Source organism: Rhinolophus hipposideros (genome assembly GCF_964194185.1).
Source record: "Rhinolophus hipposideros genome assembly, chromosome: 6".
NCBI lineage: Eukaryota > Metazoa > Chordata > Mammalia > Chiroptera > Rhinolophidae > Rhinolophus > Rhinolophus hipposideros.
This window is the reverse complement of record NC_138052.1, coordinates 47,211,026-47,233,819: the sequence shown is the minus strand read 5'-3', so window position 1 is coordinate 47,233,819 and position 22,794 is coordinate 47,211,026. Positions and strand designations below refer to the sequence as shown.

Below are 22,794 nucleotides of genomic sequence, written 5' to 3'. Positions count from 1 at the left end.
TATTGTTCTTCGAACTTCTAAATCAAAGGCAGGATGTCATGTTTCTGACGTCAAGAATCACTGTTTTAATCACACAACTTAAGAGTAGCTAAGCAGAACACCTACCAAATGAGTTTTCTGAGACTAGCCTGGATTTAACATGACAGCCCCTCATTACCTTGATCAATACAATGTGAGGCTTTCAGAATGCAACCAGCGAGCAAACATCCCAGGGAGGCAGACCCTGAGAGTAAAACAGACAGCTTAAGAAAACTTAAAAAAAGTGTTTTCTGGATCTGTTATTTCTATATCCAGTTATCTCAAGAGATTATCTAAAACTCTTAGTACTCTCAGAAAAAAATGTATTTCCTCTAATCAAAACACATACACAGAGGTAGACACACACACACACACACACACACACACACACACACACACACCATGTATCACAGTACAAGCCAAGAAACCTCCCAAAGTAAGGCTTCCAGGCATTTCACCACTGAGGTGATCATCCCCAAAGAATGGTAGTTTTCACCCCGTTGCTTCTCTGGCAATATCCTCTTCACCACAATGCTCAGATATTTCCTCTTTTAAAGAGGAAAACTACCTATGACCTTCAGCAAAAACTTTGGTGTTCGCTATGTGAATGATTGAGATAAACGGTAAGTTGGGTCTCCTTCCTCAGAGTGGGGAACTTGAGAAGGGGTATCTAGGTTCACCTCATTAATGAGGTATTAGCTTTAGCTAATAGCTAAATAGCATTAGCTCCCTATGCTACATTTCCAGGCTATTCCACTTGACTCCTTTAGTCCTACCCTTGGGGTGGTTAGTTCTTCCTTTCTGGCCTAGGAACCTACATCCACTCCTGTGTTCAGGTCAAAACATTACCCATATACAGTCATGGTAGAGTTCAATCAGTAGTATGTCCATCTGTAGGATTACTCCTGTCTCCCCAATACTTCTTAATCAGATGTCTCTTCTCTTCTCCCCACAGCTAGCCCGGGGAGGGTTTTTCACCTTCCTTTCCTCGCGCATTTTCTCATACTCCATTTCCAGCTATGGAGCCTTTCCTGGCAACCCTGCCTTTCTTGCAGAATCTTGCTACGCTGCTCTATCTTTTTATTTCTTACCAGTTTCAAACTTCTTAAGTGATAAAATTGAATCACCTCACTCAGGACAGAATATTACCAAGAAGGCGAATGACTCTTTCAGCTGGGTTTCCCAATTCAATGTTGATGAGTATGAATTCAGTTTCATCACCAAGCAGCAAAAGTGGGGAAAACAGTATTTCTCCATAAAGCGCCATGCAGGATGTATGCTCTTTGTTTCTCCCTCCCTTCTCTCTCTCTCAGAAGACACTCCTTTCACTGATGAACTAAATATTTTCTCAGTAAAGTTGAGGCTAAGTGAAAAGTTGAGAACTTTGGTTTTTCTCTGTTAGGTGGAAGCCAATTTAAGGAAATTGCCTCAGTCTGGTCCACAGGCATCTCATGGTAGTTGTTTCTCTGGTACTTCCGTAGAGATGTATCTGCCCTTTCCGTCTCTCTTTACCTTGCTTCTTTTTTATAAGTCTAGTTTTTCAACAATTCTGCCCTAAACACTGCAATAGACTCGGCTGTAGGGACTTCTCCCTTACAGGCTCTATTCCAATGCCTTTTACTAAGTTCCATTTTCATAGGCTCACAATATTTGTATCTTAAAAGTCAATGGTTGGTTTTTAAAAAAAGTTTTTTGGTATCTCAATTATACATCAATAAAGTGGTTTAAAAATGTCAATGGTAAGTCCTATTGTCTGTCATTAAGACACTGGAAATCCTCAAGACCCTCAATTTACATTTTAACATATCACCCTCAGTCTTTCTTTAGCAGTACTCTCCCAATTCATAATCAATTTCAAAGAAGGGGAAAAATATTGCCCTAATATCAAAACCTTCTACCAAACTTCTTTATCAAGGGATCTGCAGTCAATGTCCAATCTTGAGCACCATATAGATAAACTGACCAAAAAGCTTTCATGTAGTATTAAGTATAAGCACACCTAAAACTCTATTTAATATGTTACTGTGTTTCCCCGAAAATAAGACCTAGCTGGACAATCAGCTCTAATGCGTTTTTTGGAGCAAAAATTAATGTAAGATCCGATCTTATTTTACTATAAGACTCGGTCTTATTTATATAATTTTTGCTCCAAAAGATGCATTAGAGCTAATTGTCTAGTTAGGTCTTATTTTCGGGGAAACAGAGTATGATAATCCATATACCAGCAAGACAAGCATAATAGTGAACAAAAATAGTATGGTTTGACTCCAAAATAGGAGTTGAAAAGTACCGATCTTCATAATAAGGCTTTCCGTGTAACCCCCTCCAGCCCCTACCAGGAACCGTTATTGTTATTGGAAAAATCCTTCTATGAGGGAAATTTCTTGACAATAAATTCAGGGTCAACTGTTCTTTCAGATATGTTTGGCTGGTGTCCCAAAATTAAAATTCATGATCCTGAGTCCTCGCTAAGGTTTGCTACTCATAATTTTGCTGTAAGGGTTTGGGGAAAAAAACTGAAGGGATTCCTGCAGGGAGCTGGTGACATTATAAGAAAGAACAGGGACCATAATTTTATTAAATTGACCAGTTCATTTAAACTAGAAATGTCCCTCAGAACAACTTAAGAAAATGTCCTGTTATACCAGCTGTTTGGTACCTATAGCTTGACGACATTCAACTGACTCTTTCTGAATTTAGTCAAACTACTATGAATTTACAAACACAGAGTGAACTGAATTAATTCAGCAAAACATATTGTCTATAAGAGATATAGACAAAAATACTATCAAAGAGTGTAGGGTCAGAGAGAGAAGATCCAGTCTCTTCCTTCCATTTCCAAGGTTATTAACTGATATAAGTTAATTTCCGGTATAAATTAATATAGGACATGGTGAACATACACCCATATACATATAATTACATTCTGGTTATTCATCTAGCCCAGCCACAAATTAAGAATGTTTATCACCTTTTACATTTTTTTCTTTTCATTTTTATTTATGTAGTCATTCACTCATTTCTACTGTATTTTTTCCCCACAGGGATTAGGATGGCTTACTTCAAGAATACATAGTATATTTAATTTACTTTGTTTATAACTTCATCTTAAAAGAACATCTGTTTTATTATCAATTGCAGTACATTTCTATTATTAGAACTATTATACACTTTCATTTAGAGCTAGGACCAATTTCTTCACAGTATTCTATAATCATCACTGTACTCATTGAAAGCAAAATTATTAACCCTATGGCTGACTTCTCTACTGTTCCTCTGCCCTTTTAAGGAACTATGCCCCTAAACACTTTGGCATGACCCAAATGACTTTAAATGGCTCTAACTGCCATCTCTACCATGCATCTTTAATAACAACCAGCTCTATAAATTAATAACTATAAAGTTCCTTTGATAATGCTGGAACCTGTTTAACTGTTCTCCTTTAAGGAGCCAAGAGAAATATATTTCTATTTTTATCTGACCTTTGGGATTTTCCACTGTCTGTCAGTTTAAAGTCTGTAGGAGGCCAACAGAGGAAATTAACAGCTAGCTAGAAAGAAGAAAGGTATTATTATTACGACTAAAAGCAACCATACTAGAGAGGGAAGGGTTGGCCAAACTCATTGGACTACAGAAATAATCCTTTATCCAGAGTAGCTGTCCCAGGGTAGCTCAAGTGTCTTGTAATCTAATCCCTTAAGATTTAATACTCTCACCTACCTCCTAATCATTCACCTCCTTTGCTGGAAAAGCAAAAGAATCTGTATATTTTGCAAAATTGATGGCATGAAGCCCAGAAACTATGACATAAATGTGTCACAGAGTAATATTTGAGAGCTTAGGGTTATAAATATTTTCTGTCACCCCTGGCATATATTTAATAGAGACAGCCTGCATCTAGTATGATAAGGATAGTACAGTACTTAGAGCTATATAGTTAATAATGTGCAACTGTGTATATGGAGAAGGAAGTGACTGCAAGAAAGTTGAAAAGATTTCATTTGTCTTGGTGCTTAAAGAACTACTTGCATAAATATATTTCTAGGGCTTAGGTGTAACCTATGTATTCCTGCACTCCTATTACATAATTCACTTTAATGGTTGGAACAATTCCAACTCAGAAAACGGCAGTATTATTTTGGTGTTTGTTATCACAGCTGTAGTGAATTAATGACAATGACAATTCATAGACACATGGCCTTTAAACAGTACTTCTGCTTGAATGTTCACCAGCACATCCTGTTAAAATGCAGATTCTGAGTCAGCTGTTCTTGGTTGGACAGGAGAGTATGCATTTCTAACAAGCGCTCCGGTGATGATAATGTTTCTGGTCCGTGGGTCACACTTTGAGTAGCGAGATCTTATAAGGTGACCAGTGTGGCATTTGAAAAGCAAGTATCCTGCCCCAAGTTAGAACATTCATGTTTTCGCTCACACTGATCCAAGAATATTAACACTTGAGGTTTTTCTCTCCTGACAATCACTTACCTTGTTAGTGAACCCTATAATCCTGAAACAATGCTGAATTGCTTCAAATTGTCTTCTGTAAGACTCATTGGAAGTTATGTCATGCATCACCCTTCCAGTTTCATCAGCTATGTACCTAAATGGAGTATGACAAAAAGAATTAGCATTGACTTGGCATCACACCTCAAACACCAGGGCATCACCGGGCTCCTTCTTTGCAAGGGCATTCCTTTATATTCCACTGCGGTGGAATAATGGTGCACATTGCTGAGGAGAATGGCTGCAGTGGAGTTCAGAACTTTCTAGAAAATGCAAATAGTGACATATAGTCCCTGCCATCTCATCCTTTCAGCTAAAGAGATTATGAGTGCCCAGTTAGGAAAACAGCTCTATTTATTTCAGCTAAAATCCCCAACACTTACCTAGGAGGTTTTTCCTCAGGAAGTCTGAACTCAGAAAGTTTCTTTTGTTGATAAAGACCAGCATAAATGTAGTAAAATATGTGAAAATTTTTCTCTCCCCTGAAAAAAAAAGGGAGACGGGGTACGTTATTAAAAACATATTCTGGGCTTCCACACTCCAAGTAATTTATACAATTTCTTATCTGTGCAATATATAGTTCTGTAGCAAAGTTGAATTTTCAGGCAATTAAATATGCTACATCCCAATTACAGAATAGTAATAGTCGTAGGATTAGTACAGTAATTGTCACAATGTCATATTATTAAACACACTTATGTTTACGCTACATAAAAGGTTTTAGAGAATGGAACGTGCACATGTAACAGCTCAGGTTACACATGTTCAGAGATCTTTCTATTTCAGCCCAAATGACTATGCACCTGTGCCATATGCTTTCTGTTCATAGCCCAGGTTGCTTCAGAGGCAGTAATACACGAGCAGCTTAGAGAGATCAGCAAAACTCCCTCCTTTACTGGAGCCCCAGACAGGAAGCAGCTCACCAGTTGTACAGCAAATTAGGGAGTAGAATTGGTCCTGAACTGAGGTCTCCACGCTCTCAAACTTGTATTCTTTCAAAATGCCATGCATCAGCCCCTTGTCTCCTGCTGCCCACCTCTTTCAGGGTCCTTTCAGATAGGTGCTACCTCTAAGTGTGGTCTGTGGACTGTCGCTAGCTTATGACAAGATAAGGAACTGGAAAGTACACGTCTAGACATCTGATAGCAAGTGACAGTGCCATGACATCTAAGAGTATAATAAGTTCTCTGATAATTCATTGCAATGATGTTTTATGAAGGTATTAGTGAACTAAATGTTTTTTTAAAAACTAGTTTGTCAGCAAAGAGTGTGAAAAGTCCTGCTCTCGATCCCTTTCTTTCCTCTAGAGGACAGTCTCTTTTGTTGATGCCCCGGAAATTTGGCATATCCTCACCTTGGCCAACTTAGCTCTATGGAAAGAAATGTTTTCTTCCTTCTCCTTGTCCCTATTTATGACATGGGTCCCACTCTTTTCTTCAGCCTCTCCTGGATATCCTAGTCTTCCTGGGGTTGTTTATCCTGTCAAAGCTCTTCTCGTACATTCTTGTTTCTGCCCTGTATTCTAGATGCTTCTACTTGCCATTCACTCATTTGTTCACTCAATTTACAAATTTATTGAGTGCCAATCATGGCAGGCACTGCGCCGGGTGCCAGGGCTATAGGACTTAGATGCTTCATGCTCCCTGGAGCTTCCCTTCTAGAGATGGAGTTAGATAAATTAACAAGGATTCTTGTGATGAGGACTTTGAAAGAAAAAAACAAGGGGCTGAGATGAAGAATAACGCTGGGGGATGAGGGTTACTTGTGTCAAGTCAGAGGAAGAACGCTCCAAGGAAGTAACACTTAAGTCAAACTTTGAAGCATGAGAAGGAGTCTGGAAGGAACTACAAAGACAAGGGAAAAAGCATTCCAATAAGAGGGAGCAGCATATACACAATGGTTCTGAATGTGATACCCACGCAGAACCAAACGAATCCTAGTGAGAAGGGGGTGGGCAGGTAGGCAGGGCCAGCCCTCAGAAGGACTTGTTAGGTTATAATATAGATTTTGTTGATTAAGCAATTAGAGTTCTTTGAAGTGTTTTAAACTGGAGCCAAGGTGCACAGTTAAGTGTGTGGCATGATTTGTGTTGAGAAAAGTACACTCTAGCTGCAGGATGAAGACTAGATTATAAGAAGCCAAGATGCATGCAGGGAGACTAATTAGGAGGTCTAGAGGAAAAAGCGAGTGGCTTGGACAGACTAATGACAGTGATGATAGAGAACAAGAGTAAACTTAAACATATATTTTGCAGGAACAATTAAAAGAACATCCTCATAGAATAAATGAGGGTGGGGAGGAAAAGGGGCCTGGAATCTGCCTCCCACGTTTCTAACTTGACAATCTGGTGATAGTGGCACCATTCTCTGAGACAGGAAAACCCGTATAGGGCTTTATGAGCTGGTATACCTAATATGAATGTCACTTATTCTTTAACCTCTGGTAAATATGCAGGCTTTGGCTCACCTATCTTGGTCTTATCTTTCTACAGTTTTTTGTTTTGTTTTGTTTCCTGGCAGATACCTCTAGTTCTCCAGTCCTCCATGCTTTGCCTGTTGACATCCATTCCTAGCATAATTGCAACTCGATTTTCATCTTTGTATCTATCAGGATTGGCTTGGTTTTGTTGCAGTAACAAACATCCCAAGACCTCAGTGGCTAAACTCAACAAAGACTTACTTCTTGCTCAGAGTACATCCATTGAGAGCCAGTGGGGCGGGGGGTGCGGGAGCAGGACAGGGGAAGGGGTGGGGAGTGCGCTGTGCTCATGGTAGTCACTCATGGAGCATCCCCCTCTTGCACTTGGCCAGGGCTCTGGAGGGTCTTTCCTTTAAATGCTCACTTGCCAGAACTGGTCATATGACCACATACAGCCACAGGGTACCAAGAAGGGGAAACCTCCATGAGCCCAGAAGAGGACAGAGCCAGAAAGTTCAGGTGAACACAACTTGCAAAAGACCCATCTTCTCCTCATCCAATGTCTTCAGTCTATTAGTGCTATCATATTGGCTAAATTTAATAATAATAATTAGATACTTATTATGTTTCATATTTACATTTGATATATACATCTCATTTAATTCTCATGAGATATACATCTCATATACATCTCATTTAATTCTCATCACAGCCCTGTCAGGTCAGCTGTAGTGTGCCCCTTTTTGCACACGAGGAAAGTAAGGTAAAAGGATATTTACATTAATAAACACACAATAAGTGACAAAGCTATGATTGGAATTCTCCTCAGTTATCTTTATAAAAGACCACTTCACATTTGAACACAGAAAACTGCAGCTTCCAATCTGTCAGACGTAGCTCCCTAAACTTTAAAATCCCCCTAATTTGGGGAGAAAGAACTGAGGGACCTCATAAAAATTAATCAAGAAGCCGCAGGGACGCTACAATGACTCTCACTCTATCCTTTTGTTCATTTGCTTAATTTTCTTCATGTCAGTCCCTGTTTTGTGAGAAAACAACAAGCGTATGATAGAAGATGCACGGGTCCTTCACCCACAACAAGTCCTGTGGCTCCTTCCTTGCACAATATCCCTCGGGTTCGTCCACGCCTCTCCATCTCCATCTCCACTGTTACCACCTTAGTCTTGGCCAACAATCTCTCACACGCATTTGGCAACAGCATCCTAAGTCTCAACACAATACTTCTCCTCCAGTCCACTCACCCCACGGAAGCCATAATAATCATTTCCAAATGCCAAGTTGGGTTTTGTGACTTCCCTTCTTGAAAATGGAAAATGGCTGCTTATTGCCTTTAGAATAAGGTTCAGAAGAACAACAGCCTTTACAATAAGGTTCTTCTGCCCGATTCCAGAGCCCTGCATGATCTGCTCTGCTCTCAGTCTTATCTGTGCCCCTCTCCCTCCCCACTCCTTCCCCACCTAGTTGGCTAACTAACTCCTAGTGATCCTCAGGTCTCAGACTAAATGTCTCATACTCAGGGAGCCCCTTTCTTCCTGGACTAGGTTACGTGCCCTTCCTTCTTCTGTTTTTCCTTCACAGCACCTTACATTGCTTCCTGGTACTTATTACAATTGTTCTGCTTTCAAGTTTGTTTGTTTGTTTAATGTCTGTGACCTTCCCCCAGTCCTCCCCCAGCCCTCATCCACTCTAAGCTCCATGAATACTGAGACCTTGTCAATTCTGTTTACTCTTGCAACCTCAGAGGGGAACACAGTACTGGCACACAGTAAGAATTCCATACACAATTGCTGAATAAGGCATGAATGGAGCTATGTTTCTGAAGAAGTCTGGTGTACTGCAATAGCAATAATAATAGGAAGAGTGACTAACTCTCTGATAACATGTACCATACCAGGCAACTCTTAAAGGAATTTTGTAGAAATAAACTCATTAATCCTCACAGGAAACCCATGAGGTAGGCTGTAGTAGCATCTCCATTTCCCAGATGAGGCACAGAGAGGTTAAGTGACATACCCAAGGTCGTACAGTAAATATCAGAGCCAACACTTGAACCCAGAGCAGCCCATGCTATTGATCACTATTGTTATACTGTTCTTCTTAAAACAAAATATTTTTTTCCTCTCTCTAGTCCAGGGAAAAAAATTAACATGTAGAATATTCTCAGTGCTTTTGTATAAGACAAATTCCATTTTAAGGGAACCTAATGTTTTTTTTGTTGTTGTTTTTTAAGTATCTGCAATGTTGTTAAATTCTACCTGGTATAATAACCAACTCAGGAGAAACTAGCATACATATCCCAAAGTACTTCCACCCCAGCTCTTTGTTCTCTGCTTGTAAACATCTTTTAGGTTAGAAGTCAAACTTATCCTTTACTGAAATAATTCCCTGTTCCTGGGAAAATGGGGGGTAGGGGTAGGGGGCGTCATCCTAGTTATCAGGATGCTGAAAACAAGAGTGAAAATGGAGCAATTAAAATTCCCAAAGCCTCCAGAGCAAAACCAGAGTGATAAAATAGGTACCTACACTGCCTGTTTTATAACTCTGGACTTTTCAAGGAGATATTCAGAGATTCTTGCCCCCATCACAGCTCCGGTTGGTGTAAACATCATTTCCAGATACTTTCCAAAACGGCTGGAATTGTCATTGATGGCAGTGCATGCATTTCCAAAGGCTTCTACCAGGGAGTTGACCTGCAGAATCTTCTCTCTCAAGGTCTGATTACTGGCCTGTGCCGAACACAGAACAGTTACAAGGAGCCTCCAGAAACATTAATCTAGAAAATTTGCCAGTCACCCCTCCCTGCCTACAGAATTCACATTATCCTTTTGGGATGAACTCCATTTGGGGAAATTAGCATTAACCACCAGCATTGTTTTCTCAGATAAGCAACTCCCCAGTGCACAGGCATCAGATGAGGCTGGATTAGGTCATCAGTTTTTATGTCCACCCACATTTCACTTAAAATCCTTGACAGATGAAATGCCGAAACAATTTAGAAAGAATTTTAAATAGAGAGATCCCATAAATTTTCGTAGTCATCCATTATAATATTCATAAGCCTCGTCTGTAAAAAATATTCCTTAAGTTCTTTCTTAGTCTCATAATACACTGATTCTGAGTATGTATAGGTAACTTAATGATTTTTAAAATCATTCCTTCAATGTCCACTTCACCAAGCTGCAAATTTTCATTTCTCTCAACTTTTGCTCAAAGATTTCTATTTTGCAATTCTTTAATCACCTTGGTGGCTCTCCTTGATGCTGTTCCAAATGTTTAACCATTTTTACTACTTAATGGCTAAATGTTTCTATTACATTAAAAACATAAAAAATTAATTACCAATAATCTAGTAAATTCATGCTGGCATTATTTTCCTCACCACGTGAAAGAAAGATGGAATGCTGTCAGGAGGCAAGCATAATACAAATGGAATGTTTTTATGTAAGCCCTAAAAAACTCTAATACTTCCATCATCTGTAAAATATGCAACTACTCTGCAGAAACTTTTAGCCACAATACATCAATACATAAAGCAAGAGTCAATACCTTTGCCAAGAAAGTCAAATGCTGAACAATCAGGTGGGCACTTTCTGTCTTCCCAGAGCCACTTTCTCCGCTGATGACAATGCACTGACACAGAAAATGGAGTGTCGGTGAAGAATTTATAGCACAGTAAACACCCTGTGTGTTCAGCTATGGTTTTCATAGAACATCCACCACTGTACACCTTAATTGTTTACTCAGCAACATATCTTAGGAATTTTCCTTTTCAGTACATTGAGAGTTTCTCAGCCTTTTCATAGCTGCCTGTTGTTCCACTGCACAGATGAACTGTAATCTATTTAACCAGTCCTATATGGATGGATACTTGAGTTTTCTACCTTTTGTTATTATAAACTCTATTACAATGAATAACTCTATACATAGGTCATTGTATTTAGATGTAGGTTCATTTGTTGAATAAATTCCTAGAAATGGGGTTGTTGCATCAAAAGGTAAATACATTTGTATATTTGGGAGATAGTACCAAACTGCTTTCCTAAGGACTGTAGCAATATATGAAAATGTCTGTTCTTCTACAGCTTCACCAAACAGAGTATGTCGGATTATTGCCAATCTGACAGGCAAAAAACGATATCTCAATGTAGTTGTAATTTACATTTTTAAAAATTGTGAGTAAGGTTAGGCATCTTTTCATATGTTTATGGTCATATTTTCTGTTTCTGTGACCAGTCCACATCCTTTGCCTATTTTTTTTTTTTTTTGTATTTTTGATCTTTTTTTAATCATTTGTTTCTAGGAGCTCTTACGTATAAAGAAGATTAGTGGTTACAGTATAATAAAAACAAACTTATTTGGTCTTTGTCTCTGGTTCCTGGCACAGATCTCCTAAAACCCTCAGAATTTCCTGAATGATAGGAGTAACAGAAACATCTTTTGTTATTTGCAAACAAGTCCCTTTCAGCCAAACCTAACCTCTGACCAAGTGGTTCAGGGTGTGGCCCAGATTTTTTCAGGATGGGGGCTGGTCACCAGAAAGACCAAACACATGATTAGAGGTTGGGAACTTTCAGCCCCACTATCCCAATTTCTGAGGAGGAGAGAGGGGCTAGGGACTGATTGAGTCATAAAAACTCTTGAACAAGCTTCAGAGAGCTTCTAATGTGAACACATTGAGGTGCTGGGAGAGGGCCGTACCCAGAGAAGGCATGGAAGCTCTGTACCACCCCTCTTCCTTGTATCTTGCCCTCTGCATCGCTTTTATATGGTTGTTCCTGAATTGTGTCCTTTATAACAAACCAGTAAATATGAGTTAAGTGTTTTCCTGAGTTTCGTAAATTGTTCTAGTGAATTATCAAACCTGAAGGAGGTTGTGGCAATCCCTGAATTTGTAGTCAGCCAGGCAAAGTGTGGGCAACCAGGGCATTCCATTCACAGCTGGCATCTGAAGTGGGGACAGCCTTACGGGACTGAGCCCTGAACCTGTGAAGTCTGTGTTCACTCCCCATAGTTAGTGTCAGAATTGAATGAGACTGAATTTTTGGACATCCAGTTGGTGGTAAAGAATTGGAAAATTGGTTGGTGTTGGAAAAAACAGAACACTTGCAGTCAGAAGTGGTATCAGAAAAAAGACAACATGGTAGGGCAACTTCTAAATTGAGAAACACATATCTCTCTCTCCATTTACTTGTTCTCTATGGATCTATGGATACTTCACAAGCCTCTGGGAAAGGTAAGAATTTGGAGAAGCCAAGTTTCTAACCTACAGTGAATCCATGTACTTCATTTTGTAACTTGCACTGTTGTAATTTCAACTATTGCTCAACAAACCCAAAGCAGGGGCTTCATAGACCTCAGGAAATATGCATATAATAATTCTCTCATAAAATTTCCTCACCAAGTCACACTATTTCCATTTTAAACAGAATAAAGACACAAAGGAAAACATACGTATTGAAAGTAAAAGAAGAGTCAAATGTTGGATATATCACCACTGTGAATTGGAGGTCCAGAAAGTTAAAACAGAATGGGTTAGCTTTGTGTTTGACTAGCACTGAGGATAAGATTTGTTCAGTCTTTACCCAATCTATCACAATTTCTCAGCAGCTAAACAGTGTGGTGTATGACCACTGTCAACTTAGGAGCAGTATTTCATGTAAAAAGGACTGGACCATGAAAATTTTGAGACCTTAATAGAAAGGAATTTAATTTGTCATTCTATCTACTGTTTTTATTACAACCATTGCCATGTAATCAGGTTTGTGTTAGCTCTATTTCTCATATTCATATTAGAAATATCCTTATTACATTTTATCAGGGAAAATGAGTGATCTTGATGGGAAAGTTTCACATTTCTTGAAAAGGGTTTTTATGTTCTCCTGCTACTCTGGCTTTATCACTCTTCCTTTTCCACTGGGCTACTATTTCATTTCCTATTTTCTTGAATCAGCACCAGCAACCAGAATGGAATGTTTTCAGGAAGACTTAAGAGCTGCAGAGGAAGACAGAACACACCCTACTGTGTGACTTGGTAGAAAAGGAAGGCGGGTTCTTACCTGGTCTTTGCTAAATGTAACCATGCATTGGTAGGCAGCATCTGCTGATGCAAATATGTGAGGAGGATTTGAGGCGCGTTTTACCCCATGATAAAGTCTGGAAAACTAAAGGAAAAAACAATTAATTTAAAGGACCCTTCTAAATGCTCCACTGGATCTCCTACTGCTTCAGTACCTATTGCCCATGAAACCAAGGCTTTGTCACTTAGAAGAACTGTAGTATCAGGAAGGCCGTAGAGCAGAGGCTCTGGAATGTACAGTCCTGAGTTCAAATCCCAGTTCTTCACTTACTGGCTTCATCCACTCGTGCAAGGGAGTGAACTTCACTATGTTGTCTCCTCACGTGCCCAATAGGCTTAATAATAAATACCACTTGTGTTAAAGGGTTGTGAGAAGTAAACGAGGTAACTCAGTGCCTGGCAGGTAGTAAGCACTAAATGAATGTTAGCTATCTTTGTTACATCTTGCTTTAAAAAATTATCTCCAAATGTAAGAATTCCATCTATGTTGCATATTATCTGCAGTTTCAGGTATATATTCTCACTTTTTCCTTCTTTTCATTTTCCTTTGTGATTTTTAATTTCCTATTAAGAAGCAACATGCTCTTAAAGCATCTTACCTGTGGAGAGTATATGCTCAGATTCTGGAAGGGGTTCAAGGCAATTAAGATGTCTCCAACATATGTGTAAATCAGCAAGTCCACATAACGCTTCTGCAACTGATGAATAATTGTATCCTAAGAATAGGATAAATGGCATTGAGAGTAAACATTATTTCCAATCAAGTGAGGGGTTTTAAACAAACAAACAAAAAAACAAACTTATTCTTACAAGACTATTTCCCTCTAAAAGATACAAGTAGTCAGTTTAAATCATATAGTGATCTTAATAATCTTAAATGCAAATATTTGCCTTGAAAGAAGAAAAAAATTGGAATATGATGAAAGAATTAGGCCCACTTGGGACTTGCTAAGAGACACTGACTATCCAGCACAGGTTTTATCTGTTATTATGAAAAACTTATCTCAACCAATGAAAATGTTCTATTAGAATTTGATTTAGTAGGTCATTCCTATTGATAAAACACAGACAAAAATAGTAACTTCATTTCTCAAATCGTTGCACTTAAAATTTATGTGGTGAGAATATAGAACTGGACACTTTTATATTATACTTTAGTGATTCATGCATTTCAGTTAAGGGTCCCCAGAGTTAGAATCAGGAGAAGCAGGTCCAGTGCAATTAACACCTCTATTAAACATGCATTTTTTTAAATGGGGATTATCACAGTTTTCAAATTTAGAATTCAAGCTATATTAATTTTACCATTTCCCTAAATGAAGCTGCTCTTCATGAAGAACAAACAACTATCTTAATTTAAGGGTTGGGGTTCAGTTGCCCTTTTCTTTAAACAGGAAATCATTTTAACCTGATACACTTTTTCCTTCTTTTTTCCTTCTATAATGTGAAGGGCTTTATTGGAGAAACCTAAATCCTTTCTCTTTATCATTTAGGACATTTGGGGGAATATAAAAGAACACAACACAGGATGTGACAGCAGCCAAATGCTCTCTGACCTTCAGCAAGGCTATACAAATTTTCAAGTGATTTAGGAGAATATGGTCTACAACAGAGAGGTCAGACCACTCGCATGAAACAAATGTCATCAGTGAGAACTGTCTACCACAAATGTAGTACCTCATCCAGAACTTCTAGATTGACCAAGTCATCCTCGAGGCAGTATTTTTCAGCACCTTCCACACGATAGGGTCTTCCGGTATGCATCCTTTCACGTCTAGAAGTTTATCCAGAGAACATTAGCACGAAGACAGTAAATCATGTAGCAGAAAGTAGGCAATGGGAATGACTCATGCAGTCTTATCACAGGACATGTTCAGAGACTTCAGAATAAGGGACAGGTAGAGCAAGTCTAGTTCCGTTCCCTAAGCTCTTTCCCTGTCGCTGCAGGGCACCCAGAGATGAGGTGAGTTCTAGAGTTCAAGCCTTTTGTCCTACCACAGTAGGAAGCATTGCCAGATGGGTGCATCTAATGCTTTTACATGCGTACGAGTTTTTTAAATGCCAATCACAGCACTTCCACACATTCTGTGCAGTGTCAGGCAAATAGTTCTCACTGGTTACTTAACTTGAAGTCCCCTCAGGCTATCCACCAGTACCACCCCCAGCTTTCTGAGAAATTTTTAAAACTACAAAAAACTTCGGAGAATAATATAGCAAATATGACTAAATCAATAAATGCAACATTTTATCTGATTTGTTTCTTTGAAATCTCTTTGTGACCCATGTTCCATCCCACTTCCCTTTCCTGAGAAACCACTATTTGGTGGGTATCTCTTCAGTCTATTTTTAAATAGTAATCGTGCATATATGAGGTCTGACAATTAAGTTTGCAAATTCATCCTAGAAAAAGTGCTACATACTTCATTGCTGAATATCACTATGGTCACCTTCGAAGTCCTCCCCTTGGGAAGCTATGCACCAATGCTAGTGCCTAGTCCACCCTTCAAATCAATTTTGGAACTGTTTTTCTGGAATTGCCATCAGAGCTGTCGTCGTATTACGCTTGATGTCCTGAATGTCATCAAAATGTCTTCCTTTCACTATTTCCTTAATTTCTGGTAAAGAATGAAGTCATTGGGGGACAGACCAAATGAGTTGGGAGGGTGTTCCAATACAGTTATTTGTTTACTGGCTAAATACTCCCTCACAGACAGTGCCGTGTGAGCTGGTGCACTGTCGTGATGCAAAAGCCATGAATTGTTGGCAAAAAGTTCAGGTCGTCTAACTTTTTCATGCAGCCTTTTCAGCACTTCCAAATAGTAAATTTGGTTAACTGTTTGTCCAGTTGGTAAAAATTCATAACGAATAATCCCTCTGATATCAAAAATGGTTAGCAATATTGTTTTGACTCTTGATTTGGACTGATGGAAATTTTTGGTCGTGGAGAATTGGCTGACTTCCATTGTGCACTTTGACACTTTGTTTCAGGGTCATATTAGTACACTCATGCTTCATCACCAGTGATAACACAGCCCAAAACATTGTCTTGCCTCTCCAAAAGCTCTTGGCAAACTTCGACTCTTTTCTGCTTTTGTTCATCGGTGAGCTCCTTCAGGACCATTTTTGCACACACCTTTCTCATGCCAAGATTTTCAGTTCAGTTTTTCTCTATCAATGTTTACTTGGTCTGCTATAATTCTTACAGTCAGCTGACAATTTTGACACACAATTCAAAGAACTTTTGCAATGTTTTCATCAGTTCTGCTCGTTACTGACTTCTCTTTATCAGTGACATGTTTTCTCCCCTCAGAAAAACGTTTAATCCATTTGTACACAGCCATTTTCTTTCATGGCATTATTCCCATAAACTTGGACTAATATGTTCCTGATTTCATTTTCACTCTTGCCAAGTTTAACACGAAGTTTAATGTTTGTTCGTTGCTCTAATTCAAGCTCAGACATTCTTGTGACAGCACACAAAAACACACAACAATAATGAATGCCATTCAGCAAGACACCACCACACATTGACATGAACACAGCAGTGAGACACTGATATACCAAGGTTATGAACCCTTACCAAGCTGTTTGTACAGTGCTGCCAATGTAACTGCATGGTGGCAAGTTCGCAAACTTAATTGTTAGACCTCATATATGTACCCATGAACAACATATAGGTTCTGTATGTTTAATTATAAAAATGATATCATACAGGTTTCTTCTGAAAACCTGCCTTTTTCCATTCAACATTATTATTTCCTCTCTCTCTCTCTCTTTCTCTCGCTCTCTCTCCATATATGTATATATATATATATATATATATATATATATATATATATATATATATATACACACACACACATACACATATATACACACATATATATATAGATATATAGATATTAACAGATATAGATATAGCTCTATATATGTCAGTATTTCAAGTATTTCAGTCACTCACTTTAATTACTCAGTAATATTACATCACATAAATATGTGCCAATTTATTTACCTAGCCCTATGTTGGTCAACATTTAAGCTGATTCCATTTTTTTGCTATTAGAAACAAATAGCAAACAAATCTTCATGCGCATCCCCTTGTGCATATATGTGAGATTTTCTCTTGGGGGTGTTGTTCACTAGGTATTTTTAAAAAGCTTGGTTGGTAATCAATACCAGTCCTCTTTGGGATACTAAAATATAGATCTTAAAAGTATAACATTAATTCAATGTCAAAGTAGGCCTTCTCACAACTCCCTTCATAAACTTATCTCTATGCAATGTGGTATAGGGAAAACACTGACCTAGGAGTTAAGAGCTCTAGGTCTCAGTTTCAGGCTTGTGAGTAATGTGACATGGGCCACTCAACAAATCCCTTAACAGTCAGCATGTCAGTTTTCTTCATATATAAAAAGAATCGCTCATGACTGGTCTATCGATCTTCCAAGTAGATAGATAGACTACACAAGTAGAGATAGACTACTCTCTACACTTGCTGTGAGAGCAAGTGTAGTCATAGACATAAAAATGTAAAAGGGTTGAAAAAATGTGCCAAGTACTAGTCTTACATCCTTGTCAAAATTTAGAATCAACCATTTGCACAACTCCAAACATTACTCAGAATAACGTTAACTAAACAAAACCACATGTGCAGTGTCCTCCCAGGTGCTATAAATTCATCATCAGAGAAGTATCATTGCATGGATCTTCCCTATCACCTTCTAGACCCACCATCATCATAGCTTTAAAGGATACAGATCTATCTCGCCAGGTCCCAGAAGCTGGCTTTACTAAACATTTTGCTGTAAGTGCCATGTAGGAGTCGTGGCATTCTGATGCACATTCTATCCCTCGCTACAAACATTTCACAAGAGAAGGAGAAAAGAAAGAATCAAACTCAATGGCTCTGTATATAACACAATGGCAATGGGCAATGAAAACATTCACTTTTTTCTTAATGTCTATTACAGTAAATGTTGTTTCCCAATTCTCATCACTGATAGATTTGAAGAAGGGGTATTTGAAGCATGGTGTTAGTCATCTCCAGTGCTAGAATCAGTTTTGCTGCTAATTCATATAAAGGTCCAAAGTAGATGAAGCTTAACTTTACTTAATGAAATCAAATTTAGAGCATAAGCATTTTTTAAAATTATAAAACAGAATGGTTTATTCATCTGTGTTCTAACGTATTAGTGATGCTAAAGAGAAATCAGATTGGTTTGAAATACAGATTTTTACTAAAACTCAGAGCTGCTGCCTGCTTCTATGTAACCACTTTGCTAAATAAAACAGCAGGAGGTGCATATTTCTGGCCAAATCCTCTTTACATAAAACCTAAGCATTGTTCCCCTTGGCGTTCATCATAAAACAAAATAATGCAACACATTTTAAATAATTAAATTCTCATCATATTAAATTCAGCTAGTTTACCTCCTTGCTAAATTTATATCTTGCAACTGTATGAAATAAGCCATGTTAGAGTTTATTTTACACATCTTTTGACAAAGAAATCGGGAATTAAAAAAAATCATCCAGAGCTCTGGTTCTAGTCAAGATGGCATAAGCAGTCTCCTCTCTGTCTCCTCAGTAAGTACCTACGACAGAACGCATGGGAATCAGAGAAGTAAATGGTACCAGGAAGACTGGAGAAATCAGAATTCAAGATACCACTGAGTCAATGGTGAATTTCCCGGGGATTTTTTTCTCCCCCTCCCCCCCAAGGAACTCCTGACTTGGACTTAAAGGCAGCCTGAAAATAAAGGCAGCCTGAACTGCACACAGGGATGTGAGACTTCATGCTAGATGACATTTTTGCAGCCAACTAAAAATGGAAGCACTGACAAATCCTGATTTGCAATATCACAAATGAATAAACTCGAGTAGAAAGTTTCAGTATGAACGTGTACAAAACAATATCTCCAGGATCAAAATGGTTATCTTCTGAACCCTGCTGCAGATTGCCTGTATGCCAATCTCACAGATTTAGCCTCCAGGAATCGTGCAGATGCTGCCTGCAAATCTGATTCTCATAAAAAATGTTCAATGATATTTTATAAACAACTTTTAAAAGGTTTTACCTGCTGTTATTAGCAGTGTATGACCTCCTCCCAGGCAATCAAATTCCTTAAAATTATTTGCTCCCCAAATTGAAACCAGCAATTTAGAAGTTAATGTAGATGCAAGATATTTCCACTCTGATAAACCCTTCATTTTCTCAACCAATGAAAAAAAAATGATCTGCTAGCCCTATCTCTGCCTTCCCCATCTAATGTTTTTCTGAAACTGATGCCTGCTTCATTTTCCTGCTTTGGCTATGAGATTTGAAGTGTCTAGTGAAGAGAAAAAACTTGTTTATTCCAATTTTTATGTTTTTTATTTACATTATCCTAGACTTAGAAAAAGTGTTATGTTGTTTTCCATTTATCTATTTAGCTTAAATTAATCAAAATAAATTTGGTTTAAAATTTTTACAGTTTTCGTGAGTTAAATGATTTGTTGTCACTAGCAACTACCAACTTAAATTTCCTTTAAATTTACATGCTCCATCTAGTGCCTTACTTGAGAATAGCATCTATTATCAATTTTTGTTGAAGTCCTTGTTTAATGTGAAAATTACAGATTTCCCACTAAAAGGTACTTGATTGAATATTCCAAAGTTTTCCTCTAAACTTTGGAGAGAAAGTTTAGAGAGAAAGATAAACGGATAGACAAACAGTAAAAGGCATTCTATTAAATCAAGAGTATATGGTAAGGGATTATAGTTTTAATGACTCAGAAGACATTTTCAAATTCTAGCAAAGTCCATGTTGCTTTTTGCTAGATTTCCTATTTGTTTTTATGAAACCCTGAGTATGTTGTCTGTCAAGCCTGGCATTCCAGGCAAATGGGGTTTTGGGGGGTTAAAGCTTAGAGGGAGAGAAACTCAAAGCGTAGCTTGGACTAGTTCCTGGAGTTTGGGGTTGGTGTAGTGGGGGTGGTGTGTAGGGTTGACCTTAGGCTTCAGGGATCAGGAAAAGGAGGATCTGGTGTTGAGTCCCTGGCTCAAGTAAAGTAGGAACAAGGGCAAGTCTCCAACATCAAGTCCAAGGAAATGAGTGGAGAATAACAACGCAGTCTGAAGAGTCGGTGACACAGAGCCAGAGGCAGAAGCTGGGAGTTCCCCGAAAGACAACAGTGGGCACAGATGAGGTAGAGAATGGGGGGACATTTTGAAATGTCTTAAGCCCAGCCCATGAGTGGCAAAGGAACAGCAGAGGTCACCAAACTGGTTTAGACACTGGGGTAACTTTTCTCACGGAAAAATTCCTGAAGTGCTGCTGCCTTCATTAATCTCTATACCGTATTAGGATTAAAACCACTTCTGTGTGAGAGCTCTTTAATATCTCATCACTGGGCCTGCAAACTTCTTTGCTTGAGCTGTTGGCCCTATGCGTGATACCGACAAATATTATATATGACAAGGAGAAAACTTGAAGATGTCCTAAATTAAATTACAGCAGGCTGGAGGGTGGAAGGAAGAGAAAAGAGACGTTAATAAATTAACAATCGCAGGCCAAAACCAACTAAGACTGATAACATTCCAGAATGTATGTTGAAACTTTGAATTAACCTCCAGGTGGCTATTTCCACAATTATCTAGAAAGAATACACCAAGCGCTACTGCATCTTGCTTATCGTACATGAACTTTCTGGACTGCTGCCCATAAGCAATCCTAAAAAGCAAACACTTCTTCCTTACAGACTATGCACCTATCCCAGAACTAGCCCCACTTAACCTTCTCCCACCCCCTATATCTATAGCCAATATAAATGCTTTTAAAACAACTTATATCTTTCTTGCCCAAACTCATTTATAAAAGAGCTTGTGAACTCCAGGATGGCAGACGTGTTGTCTTCTCCATCTAGTCAGCTGCTGGTGGTTTACACTGCATGCCGCAGGACCTGGTCCTTTTTCTGGCTAGCAATAAACTCTTTTCTTTTAGAAAAGCTTTCAGCCATCAAAGTTTTTTTTTTTTTTTAACATATATTTTGTCCGAAAGTGACTCCTTAATCCATTAGCCTCTTCCTGTCTGTCAACTATACCTGTGGAAGCACAGACTTCCATGTAGGTATCTCAGAACAGGCTTGCAGGACCTTCATGTAGGTGTGGCAGGATACATTCGTCCCTTTACCCCCAACTATGATGAAGAACAAAGCACTAGAAGAGGCCCTCTAAATCATAACTCACGGATGGGAAGGAACCAAAATCTTTTAGCTGAATAAGTACAGGGAATATGCTGGTGAGAAGTTAAATTCTGCACTGAGAAATGCCTGAGTATCTTTTATAGTTACCCTGTGTCAGGACCAGTGTGTAGGCCACTGATAACTCCATTCCTCCACACTCAAGATCAGAGCCCTCCTCTCCATCCAAGAGTAGAACTGGAAAGAGTGAAGAATAACTAATACAGATTCTAAATACAAACGGAAGTAAAATCTGTTTGGGGGTGAGAAAAAAAAAGGGTAGAGAGAGAGTAAGGGAGAGTGTCCAGGCTTAAAGGTAGTGGTCCTCAAGACTCTAAAACAAAGGCTTCTGTGGCCATGGACAGAGCTCAGGGACAAGTTGACAAGTTGTATAGATTAGTGGTGATTCCATATAGTAAGGACAATGTTATTCAAAATTGGGGATAGAGTACTATTAGTGCAATGAAGTCAGTGGTGTTGAATACTTCTTCCAAATGATTATCTCCGTTTCAGAATACCCTTTGACAACAGAGTTGGTGAAGCTTTTATTTGACTACAACTATATAATCATTACCCTAGAGATCAAAACCAATGGCAGACCATCTAGGTATGACACCGTTCTACTGAGTCAAATATAGATGGAAATACTACCTAGATAACTTTAACTACATGAGCTCTATTTTGACCTGGAACTTAAGCTTATGTCTATCAAACAAACATCACAATACATAGATTTAAAAAATAGAAGAATTATTTGGGTGGAAATCAATATAGTCTCTCCTGTTTTTTTCATCTAAGCATGGTTTTGGCCAGAATGCCACTAAATTATCATCTTATCATCCAGTATATTAGACAGTATTTGATACACCTTCCTTCTCTAGGCAGCAAGAATCAATGACAACAGCAGAAAGTTACAAACTTTTATGAATGTTTATTCAGTTACAGACAGATATAAATATAGATAGCAGCTACTAATTTTAACAGGATGTGAACTTATTTCTCGTCTGTTAGGAGGACAGGAGGATCTTTAACCTAAGTGTCAAGTATTTTCAGCACTTGATGAAGTAATCATTCAGAAGTCATTCATTTACCCAGGAGCTCAGTAACCCATCAGTGTATGTAATATGGGGGCGTGTGTGTGCACATGTGTGCACATATTCAGGTAAAAGAGGAAGTGAGTGAGCAAGGCTTACTCGGAAAAGCTCAGCAGTTAAACAGTGAGAAATCTGTTTTTGAAGGTCACTGCAGCAGGTTAAAAAGAAATCAGAAAAGCTGAGATTATTGTTTTAATCAGCCTCAGGAAAATTACAAGGGTAGAATCAAAATCCATTCAACAGAGCAGAAAACAATCAGCAACTTAATTCTTCTAAGAAGTAATATTTAGAGTAGACCCTTGGCACTTAAGGGTTTAACATTTGCGGTTTCAGCTAGTCCCAAGTCACCTGTAGAGGAATGACAGGCTGGCTCCTGTAATTTTTTTGAGGCTAGCAGTTGAGTACATGATGGGACGTTGGAGACCAGGAGGGAGCCATAGA

The 22,794-nt window shown here is 38.6% G+C and overlaps 1 protein-coding gene across 1 annotated transcript in view; it reads right to left on the bottom strand.

Annotated features, from left to right (window-relative positions):
- Positions 1-14,803, bottom strand: part of MYO3B (myosin IIIB) — a gene marked incomplete at its 5' end in the record, with an annotated part of 233,873 nt that extends 219,070 nt beyond the window's left edge. Inside the window, 6 exons of the mRNA XM_081050760.1 lie at positions 4,507-4,621; positions 4,908-5,006; positions 9,487-9,689; positions 10,510-10,593; positions 13,639-13,755; positions 14,717-14,803. Coding sequence (XP_080906886.1) covers positions 4,507-4,621; positions 4,908-5,006; positions 9,487-9,689; positions 10,510-10,593; positions 13,639-13,755; positions 14,717-14,803 — 705 coding nt within the window. The remainder of the gene's footprint in view (positions 1-4,506; positions 4,622-4,907; positions 5,007-9,486; positions 9,690-10,509; positions 10,594-13,638; positions 13,756-14,716) is intronic.
- Between the last annotated feature and the right edge of the window lie 7,991 nt (positions 14,804-22,794).